Source organism: Macadamia integrifolia, chromosome 3 (assembly GCF_013358625.1).
Source record: "Macadamia integrifolia cultivar HAES 741 chromosome 3, SCU_Mint_v3, whole genome shotgun sequence".
Classification (NCBI taxonomy): Eukaryota; Viridiplantae; Streptophyta; class Magnoliopsida; order Proteales; family Proteaceae; genus Macadamia; species Macadamia integrifolia.
Genome location: NC_056559.1, coordinates 6,905,346 through 6,915,173, shown reverse-complemented (window position 1 = coordinate 6,915,173; position 9,828 = coordinate 6,905,346). Strand labels below are relative to the sequence as shown.

At 42.0% G+C, this 9,828-nt stretch overlaps 1 protein-coding gene across 3 annotated transcripts; it reads right to left on the bottom strand.

Annotated features, from left to right (window-relative positions):
• Positions 1-275: 275 nt before the first annotated feature.
• LOC122073660 lies at positions 276-7,865 on the bottom strand. Of its 3 annotated transcripts, none has more exons than XM_042638284.1 (4): positions 7,541-7,865; positions 5,991-6,326; positions 4,132-5,356; positions 276-3,722 (listed from the first exon to the last, which is right to left on the bottom strand). In XM_042638284.1, the coding sequence occupies exons 2-4, from the start codon at positions 6,158-6,160 to the stop codon at positions 702-704; spliced, it is 4,416 nt and encodes a 1,471-aa protein (XP_042494218.1). In that variant the 5' UTR covers positions 6,161-6,326; positions 7,541-7,865; the 3' UTR covers positions 276-701. The 3 variants fall into 3 exon arrangements, with proteins under 3 accessions (XP_042494218.1, XP_042494219.1, XP_042494220.1); XM_042638285.1 differs by having other exon boundaries at positions 7,702-7,865; XM_042638286.1 differs by lacking the exon at positions 7,541-7,865 and adding an exon at positions 6,674-6,942.
• Between the last annotated feature and the right edge of the window lie 1,963 nt (positions 7,866-9,828).

The window sequence follows — 9,828 nt, the reverse complement described above, 5'->3', positions numbered from 1 at the left end:
CCTGATTTCAAGGAACCAACGAAGACCTGTGAAAATCCATTCTTTTCTTCCTTATTCCATTTTTTAATTAAGTTTCCGGCCTACTCTTACCGAATTCCATCCACTTCAAAGCCAACTCCAATTATTGGACGATCCATGCTACATACCACATACAACACACAGAGTCCAATATGTATGTATGAACTTCAAATATAACCCACTTAGAACTGTTGGTTGACAAGTAGGACATGAAGATACTTGAGAACCTGATCAAAATTCTCAATTTCCCCTCTTGATAAATAAAAATATACTCTTTAAATTTCCATCACATTGGGAAAGTATCTTAAATTATTCAAAAACATAGCATCGCTTACTCTTGGGTTAAGCTTATGACTGCAATTTTGCAGTCAGCGGCCTCAAAAACTGTTTATGTCTCACCCAACAGTCAACAGATCAAAATAAATACAAACCCTCTACAGATGTTCATTTGTATGCTAAGATTTTGCAGGCAGGCCCCCTTCCCAGAAAATAACAACATGTAAGAACCTGCACTCTTTGTCACACAGCCAGGAGCACTGCACAAGCTCAAAATTCCAACAAAGCAGCTGAGCAACAAGTTTCACCCGGTCAGTCCTGTAAATGCAATCAAGGATGCAAGAACAATTACTCCTGATTAAAGGACCAGCACAGAAAAGCCCAGTCATAGTGCTTTGCTCAAGGTTTCAGACAACCCGTCGAGCTTGTGGAGCAAAGACAGGACCCTGCAATAGCGCACCGGAACCTTCAAAATTACCTTTCCACTTCACAGGGATTGCATCTACTCCTCCGGGGCATGATACGTGAAAACTGGGCTTAGTCCTTACCGGTGGTTCCCTCTGCATATGATCATTCCGTGACTGAAAGCAAGGAAATGGACTCACCTGTCCCAAATGAGAAGTAGGTGCAGTTGAAGTTGGCATACCCACTGGAGAAGGCTGGCTCCCCCTTAAATTCTCGCTGTTTTTTGCATTACACATTCTTGAATCAGCATCATTTTCTGGAGAGCCATCAATGATTATCACCTCTTGAATGGGACTGGAAATAGCTTCAGTGGCAGGAACAACACCCCGATGTTGGAGGTGCGGAGAAGAACCAACTCTATCCACATGAGTAAATGGGGGACTTGGTTGGCTATTCAACCACTTTTCTTGAGGCAACACACGATGCTGCGATGAAGATCCTGCAGACCCTCCTATATGCATGTTTGAAAAATTTACACCTTGTGGAAGGATGACCTTTTGGTGTGTCTCAGAATTACCAAGATTTTTGAATCCATTTGGTAAACCAACATCATAACAAACGGTACCTTTTCGGGCTGCACGATAAATTGAAACACAGTCCTCATTGGGGACATTGACATTAGAGTACCCAAGAAGAGTCAAATAGTTTGCATTTGGACTGCCACTTGGTGCCCCTGGCATGAACTCCCCAAGTTTTATGGATGCGTCTTCATCTTTGTTTACCACCGTTAAATTCTTGCCCATCAACCTAAGAACAGGATGAGTAGTAGTCTGAGGATGAACATGAGAGGATGGAGTAGCAGAATAGGAATCACTGGGACCTGGGAAGTTCACAGAAGCTGCATGAGAATTTTTCATAGCAATAGAACTTTTAGGCAATTCCAGGATGGGGGGCATCATCTCATCAATATTTTTCGAACTCGGGCAAATGCTAGAAGAAGCAAGCACTTCGGGCCGGGTACTTTGATTCCTACTCAGATGCTTTACCTTGGCAGGAATTGTGGCTGGTTGACCTGGGAAATTTGATTCTTCATGCATCAGGACACTACCCCAAGATGCACCCTCCTTCCTTGAGCAACAGCATGTCTGATCAGCTGAATATTCCAGTGACCCCTTGGATGGAGAGATCACAGTGAACTTTACATTCTCTCTTCCAAAATTGGTTCTTTCTGCTTCATCCACACTCATCATACGTGAAAATGTTGCCGTATCCCTTACTATTGGCTTGGTGCTATGATATGACATGTTAGAAACCCTGTCTTGAATTGCAGATCTTGCAACCAACTCTTGCTCCAAATGTTTTACATCAGTTCCTTCCATGGGAGGATGAGAAATGGCAGAGGTTGCAGAAACAGGAGATCCTGATGAGTCTCTATCGGTTAGAACATACATGTCTTGAGAAGATAGAACCCTATTTGAAGTAAGTGATGAGCTCTCCTGGAGAACTTCCGAACCCCCAGGACTTGGCAAAAATGATCCCGGTGGTCCTGGGATTGGTATTACATCAACTTCAGAAAGTGAGTTTTCAACATTTTCAACTATAACCTTAGGACCCACATCTGATCCTGAATGAGTATTTTTTCCAATATTACAACTACCAACTTTATCCCCCCAATCCATCTCCGGATCATCATCAAAACATAGTTCAGTTGGTCCATGTGTTTTGGTGCCACATATAAGTCTTCTATGTTTTTCATTAGATGGAAAATTATTGGTCCAGATATCAGAATAATTACTGAACTCATGGGGTTCTGAAGAGAAGTTTCTGCTTGAACTAATAGTGGAGCTCCGCACAGCTTTCTCCAGGGAAAGCTTAATAACAGTATCCTTCTCACAAATACAAGTACCCTCAGTACCAGGTTCTTGACCAGCAAACATATCAGGTGCATTCTCTCTACAGCAGCAACAACCACGTTTAACTTGAGAATCTGCAGTTGCTGCCAGATTAAGACCACAACAATTGGGTACTGAGTGCAAATTACCAAAGGCTATTGATTTTTCCCTTTCTGAGGCAATTACAACAAGTCTTCCTTCTCCAGATTCAAGTGCTTTGACTTTGGCCAGAGTCGCCCTATCTGTGATCACTCCTGTTTCAGTCTCAAAAACATTGCTTGAGCAGTCTAATTTATGGGTCTCTTCCATTTGGCTTACACATCCAGATTGATGTTCAGAAAAATTATGTCCCTGATCATATTCTTCATCCAAATTAGAAGGTAATGTTTTTACCTGATCCACTGTTTTTGCTACGGATCTGTGCATCCGAGACTTCTTAAGGATGAAATGACTTTCATTGTCATTAACTCTAGATATGGGAGACGCTGGCCCAACTAACAACATTCTCTTCCTCCAAGTGGAATTCTTGCCTTTTTCTGACAAAAGATGACAAGTCCTAGATGATTTTGATGTCATCTTGGGCAAACCATCAGAGCTTTTAACTGGGCCTGCATGAAACTCATCTCCCATGCTTCGTGATGAAGCAGCATGCTTTCTTGAAGATCTTGAAAGCTTCAGCACACATCCATCAAGCTTAGAAGAAGTGCTTCCTTTACTCAATTGACTAAGATCACCAGCTCGCAGTTTTGAAGATTTCTTTCTATTGACAATGTCTGGGGCTCCATATAAGAGACTTCCTACCTTCTTGCTTTTAAGAGAAGAGATGGGATCTTCAGATGAGTTTGGAAGTAATTGAATATGACTCCTCTCCATAGAAGAATTACTTAAGTTTGATTGATCAGTTTCATTCAGTGGATCCATCGGCGCTAGTGATGAACAGTGAGGAATATGACTGCCACCTTGGCCACAAAATTTCTTTGACAGCCCAGTTCGTTTGGAGCATACCCACCGTCCTACAGCACCTGACTCACTGGGTTTGATCCTATCATGAACTTTCAGGAGTTCAGAAAGAGATTGTTTTTTCTTGAGACTTGCCTCCATCCCATAATTCCCTCCTGCGGCCTCACATATCTGTTCATCAACAACAAAGCAACCATATTACTGAATTGCCATAATAGTGCAAATGCAATTAGAAGCACTTAAATGGATATTATAATGCCCTTGCTTTTTGGAAAGCCTAACATAAAAAGAAATAACATGAATCTGGAAACAGATGTACTCAAGAAAAGGTTCAAACCAAATAAGAAAAAAGGTGTTGAAAATGATTTTGTCTTATCATAATTATGGAAACCCAAAGGACACACTTGTTCAGCAAGGTTAAACATCATGCTCAAAAGAAAAGAATTAGCAGAAGAAATGTTGGTGCTTCACTCGGATAAATTCGAACCGGTCAAAAGGGGAGAACATCATTAACTCCCATATTTATAATTAATAATCTATCAGAGTGAAATAACAATAGAGAAAAGCAAGAGTGAAGTACCTCAGCCCTATCTGGATTTTGAGGGAGTGACTCAGTCTGAGGCTTTAGTTTTGGGAACTTGGAATGTCTGGGTGCAAGATGTCTTCTCTTTACGGTAGAAAAGTTCTTGGTATCTTTACCATCTTTCATATGCTTCCTGTGTCTGAAATCCTCTCCAACTGTTGATGACGGTGGGTCCTTAAATTTAGAAAGAATCCGAAGCTTTGTGCCATTAGAATCAAAATAGACTGCACCATCTTCTTCATTGTCATTGTCCTCAAGAGACATGTGAAACAGCCTTTGTTTTTTCCCTTCAGTGCGAACTTTGACATTTCCAGAAGGCATGCTTGAATCTGCAGCCCAATTTGAGCCATTCCTCCTATCAAGATCTTCAAGGGTACAACGTGGAGCGGATGCACAGATGTCCACCATTGACCTCTTTTTCCTCGGTTTCACGCTATGTTTGCTTAGTTTAGAATTGACAGTCAACTTGGAAGTGGATTCCACAGCAAGACACTGGTCAATATGAGCATTCAATGTGGTGTTTGAAGTAGATGAGAACGTCTTGCAAACAGGGCAAACTTTTGAAGCCATGGAGTCTGATATAGTAGTAGTGCTCAATGTGTGGTCTTCGGTGTTACCGAAATTAGAGATGCTACCCAATTTAACTATCAATCTGCACTTCTTACCCTTTGGTTCAGTTGCTATTCCAGGCTTGGGGGAAGTGCAAGAAGGTTCTGCAACCTCAAGTTCTACCGAGTCCTCTGGCAAAGTGTTAGCTTCTGGGTCTGAGAAAGGGAACCTACTAGTCGGAGATGACTCACTCCCGAGTTGGGCATGACTCTTCACCTTTGATGGGCTATTTCCATCTTCACATTGATCCAAACCCGTCTCCGGTTGGTACAAATCAACTTCTTTGGAAACCGTTACCTTCTGCTGCTCCTGTACTAGAAATGGAACTTCATCTGCAGAGCCTAAAATCGATGGATCAAATGGTGCACAAGAATCCCCACGTAGATCAATAGCGTTTTCCCTCCCAAGTGAACCAACTTCCCCTACACATTTTCTTCCAAGTTGATCGGATCCTAGAGAAGCCTTGCTGGAACACCGTTTTCTTACAGAATCAGGAGTGTCAAATGGTGGCAACGGATCCTTGATTCCATGGTTCAAGCAAAGTTGCAAATACGGCTTCGGAAAAGGCCAGTTGGCACAAATATCCTTGCTCCGATTTGCAAAAACATAATCTCTGCAGCACAAAAAAATAATCTGGAGTCAAAACGGAAGAAGACTAAATGCTACGAAAGCTAAGCAGCAGAAGAACTCAAGTACCGAACTCTCTTGGAAGGAACCTACAAAGAAAGTCCGAAATTCATTCGAAATTTTAAGCTCAAGGACTAGAGAAGCCATCAATCAATCAGGAATAAAGTTAAAAATAGAGAAATTGCTGGAGTGTGGTAGAGTAAGTCCAACATATAATAAAGCCGCATAATTTTATGTTCCAATGAGAACTCGAATGAACCCTCTCAGGAATGAACAAAAATCATCAGACTACGGGGGAGAGAGAGAAGAGAAATCCCGATAGCAAACTGCGAGAGAATGACGGAAATCCTTCCAAAATGAAGCAAGGATGTAGATCCGACTTGATTCGATGAAGAAATTTTAGGATGATAGATCTCTCGGAGTGAAGTGGGATGGGGCCTTTTTTTTTCTGTTTCTTTTTTTTCTTTTTCTTTTTTTTCCTTTTTCGGGAGAAGGGGAGGGGGGTGAGGGGAAAAGAGAACTAGATGTGGGAGGAGTTGATGGCATCAAATTTGAAGCCAAGTATGGAAGAATTAAAGCATACCAACACCATTTACAGAAAGAAAGAAGAGACGATATACCTTATAGAGAACTTGGGGAGCTGATTATTACTAACAGTATCACCAAGATGCTTCTTTTTTAGCAGATCTGCCTCTTGCAAGGCACGCCTATCAGAAGCCCTTTCATCAGTTTTCAGATGCGAAATCTTGCCAGAACATGAGGGATCTGGAGGGTTTTCGACGGATAACATCGGCAGAAAAACTTCCCTCTTCTTGTGCTGTTTTGGCAACAGTCACAAGAGTGCTTTGGCTACGATTCGCCCTTATCGTAGACTTCGTCCCCAGCATAACAAAGGCCTCAGACCTCCAAACCAAACACTACCAGCCTTACCACTACACCGCCACCACCACCACTTCCTGCCAAAAGAGAAAAGAAGATCAAAACCCCATAAAGAAACAGTCCCTTTCTCTCCATCACTTATCCTGCAAGCAACAGATAACAAACACAAACCAAAAGAAAAAAAAAAATTCGCGAGTTTCAGAAACGACCCAGATGAAACGAAAATAGAAAAGAAATAAAAAAAAATAAGAAGCTCAAAACATGGGTTCTAGAGACTTTTGTAGAACGTTATTTTATGTGCTAAGGAGTGGAGGTAAGGGAAGCCTCTAAGGACTTCCGAACTCATGACACTATAGCAGTCCCTTCGACGCCCATGAATCGAGGAGAACACAACAAAGATTAACCCCAACAAAACAAAACCCACCAAACCAAGCAACCAATAGTTGTGATGTGAGACCAAGATCAATGGTGCCGCAGGAACGTCATTTTATGTGGCGAAACCCAGAAGAACAAAGTAAAGAATATCCGAACTAAGAGAGCACACTCGCCAGAAACCATAGAAATTTCCCACAAGAGAACCAGATCCATATGATAAAAGTAAACCCACAACCTCCGAACGCCCCCAACAGGAAGGGGAAAAAAACCCCGTCAAATGGATCAAGGAGGAGAAGGATCAGTAACAAAAGTCTCCGACGAGAAGAAATCTCACATAAACGGAAGGGGGCCGAAATTCTATATCCAAAGGGACAACGGGAGAGAAGATACCAAATGACGACAGTAAAAAGGGGGGGAAGATGGTAGCCACTCGCGAAAAAGTGAAGACCTAGCAGTGAGCAGGGACACTCAAGTTTCAGTTTGAGTGAAGGATGGGGGGTAGAAGCACTATTAAATCCAGTGAAAACCCATAGACAACAAGATCCTTAAAATAATGATCGACAAGCCCTTCCCCTTAAAAAAGCAAAATAACCCAGAAGTTGTAAGGAAAACAAAATAGAAAAAGCATGAAATTACAAGCAACTTTCCACTTATTTTCAAGCTTCATAGAGATACAGTGCATCGGACCAGTAGAGAGAAAATACAGGTGGGGAAAAGATGATAATCAAATCTAAGTTGAAAATCCGAACCGATTGTAGAGGTGGTAACCATGAAGCCCAAGATTAAAAAGGTAGAAAAAGAGCCGTTCTAGAGCAAGCAAGAGAATATCAAAAGGGGCCGGAGGGAGGAAGAGGATCCTGAGTCCTGAGATGAAGATCGGAAACCAATCGAAGAAGCGAGCAAAAATGATACAAACCTGTAGCTTCTCCTGATGGGTTCTACATGAAAATCCGATGAAGAAAGAGGGAAAGAGAGTTGAAGTCGTTTAGAGAGAGAGAGAGAGAGAGAGAGAGGGTTGGGTTTCAGGCTTCTAGCAGCAACAACACAACAGTTGAGAAAACAGCACCACCCACTCACACATCACAGGGGCATCAGGTTCTCTCTCCACCAAAAAGCAGGTCGTCTCTTCTTCTTCTTCTCCTTCTTCCGCTTCTATTTCTATTTCTATTTTCTAGTTTGTATACATTTAACAACAGCCTCACCCTCTAATCTTCGGCACCCCCACTCCACCCCAACCCGGCCCCGTGTAGATGTATGTCTATTGTCTCCTTAATGTGATTAAGAGAGAGAAAGAGTGGTCTTTCTCCAATTAGCTGTCGTTTCTTATACCTACTCTTTGCTTTTTCTCTTTTTATTCTATTTTATCCTTAGAGAAAACAACACTATCTGGTCGCGTGGCCTGCGATCAGATATAAAGGAGTCAAACAAAAAAAAAAAAAGAAGGCTTTTTCCCGCTGTGAAATAAGAAAATCCATAACTTTTGATGCCCTGATTCCCTGAGCATCCCACCGCTGGTGCAGGTCATGCAACCAATGCAATCAGGGAGGACTCTTTTTCTTTTTATTATGAAAATAATTTTAACGAGGATAATGTGGTCTTTGCACTCAAGCACAGGATGAGACATAAAGAAAGATAGAGCTTCTCTAACACATGGCAGGGTTTACAGCATACATCCGACATCTTGAAGCACCTATAGGGGTGCACGTCCATGTGTTGGGATACATGCTCGGATGTTCCAAGTCGTTGGATGTGCACTATCACCTTTGTCATGTTGTAAAGGAGTCAGATCACGAAAAGATCGACTCAGTGAAATACAAAATGATCACCCCTATGCTTTTTATGAGTGTTCCCATTGGCCTTGTGCACGTGTAGGGACCACACTTCCCCCTATTGTTAATTAAGGAAGAGGATACTACCCATCTGCATTCCCATGCCCAAAAATAGCCCCTCGTTTCAAGGAGTTATTGACATCTTTTCACAATCCCTCTAAAACCAAGGGTTGTGATTAGGCTTAGAGAATGTGGACAGGTAGCATTCTTTCTCTCTATTAATTATGCACGAAAAAGGTTACACACTATCATCATACTATGAAATAATGTGGATTCTAATCCTCTCCAACAGTGTTGGCATCCAACGACGGCCGACGTTTAGGAGTATCTCGGACACAGACCCCAGCACATGGACCCACACTCCAAAGGGCTCCCAATTGTTGGATGTACGCTAAGCACCCCATGCTGCTGGAGAGGATATGAATCTAGGTAATGCAAGATATATGAGACATCTCTCTCTTCTCCCTTATGAAAAGACCCCCTAAACTTCCTGCATATATGATCGATGTTGTCCATCTCAATTTCTCATCTCAATTTCTTATGTCTCATTGTAGGGTATTATTGCCCGTTAACTTACCACATGGAGGCAGTGTGCCTATCCGGCCCTCTCCCTAAGTGTGTCTACGCAAGAAGAGAGTTGGAGAAAAAGAATGCATGACAACCTTAAGCTTAAAGGACCTCTGCCTGCTTGCCTCTGGTGTTATCTACAAATGAAATTACCAAAAAGGTCACCCCCCCTCCGTGTTAGTACGTACTTAGCAGTAATAAAGCAGTAGATATAAGTGTCAATCGGCTCAGGGTGAGTTTTTTGTTTTCTTTGGGAAAAGAAGAAACAGAAAAGGAGAAGGGATTGCATAAATCGATTTGAATTCCCCTTTTGGTGATAATTTTTGTGGTTTCCCCAATTTTTAAAACAATACTAATATAAAGAAAATAGGGAAGAGGAGAAAGATGAGGAGTATTGACTATTGAGTATTGAGGAGAGAGCCCTTATTATTATTAATAAGGTAATTATATATAGGAAAAAAGATAGGTATGCTAGCGTAGTACCTAGGAATTAGGAATGCTAATGGCATTTTGACCGTAGGATTTGATCAACATGAATTGAACCGTTGGATGGAGAGAAAATAAACAAATTTTCAATGCACGGTTGCAACACCTTTACTCTCTCTCTCTCTCTCTCTCTCTCTCCTCGCCCGACAAAATCATTCATTCACCGGATCCAATCGGAGAAAGCAAAGTAGTTGGCACCGTCACTGTTGATGGACCGCAGCCGCTGCCGAGGTCGAAGAATGCTCAGAGGGAGGGGGAGAGAGAGAGGAACGGCAAAAACCAGAAAAAAAAGAAGAAGAAGAAGAAGAAGAAGAGAACCGCA

Excerpts from the sequence above, each read along its gene's own strand:
- LOC122073660 (XM_042638284.1), bottom strand. The coding sequence starts at position 6,160 with ATGTTATCCGTCGAAAACCCTCCAGATCCCTCATGTTCTGGCAAGATT. Across the intron at positions 5,357-5,990 it reads CTCCCCAAGTTCTCTATAAG|AGATTATGTTTTTGCAAATC; the intron begins GTATATCGTCTC and ends TTTGTGCTGCAG. Across the intron at positions 3,723-4,131 it reads AAAATCCAGATAGGGCTGAG|ATATGTGAGGCCGCAGGAGG; the intron begins GTACTTCACTCT and ends GTTGATGAACAG.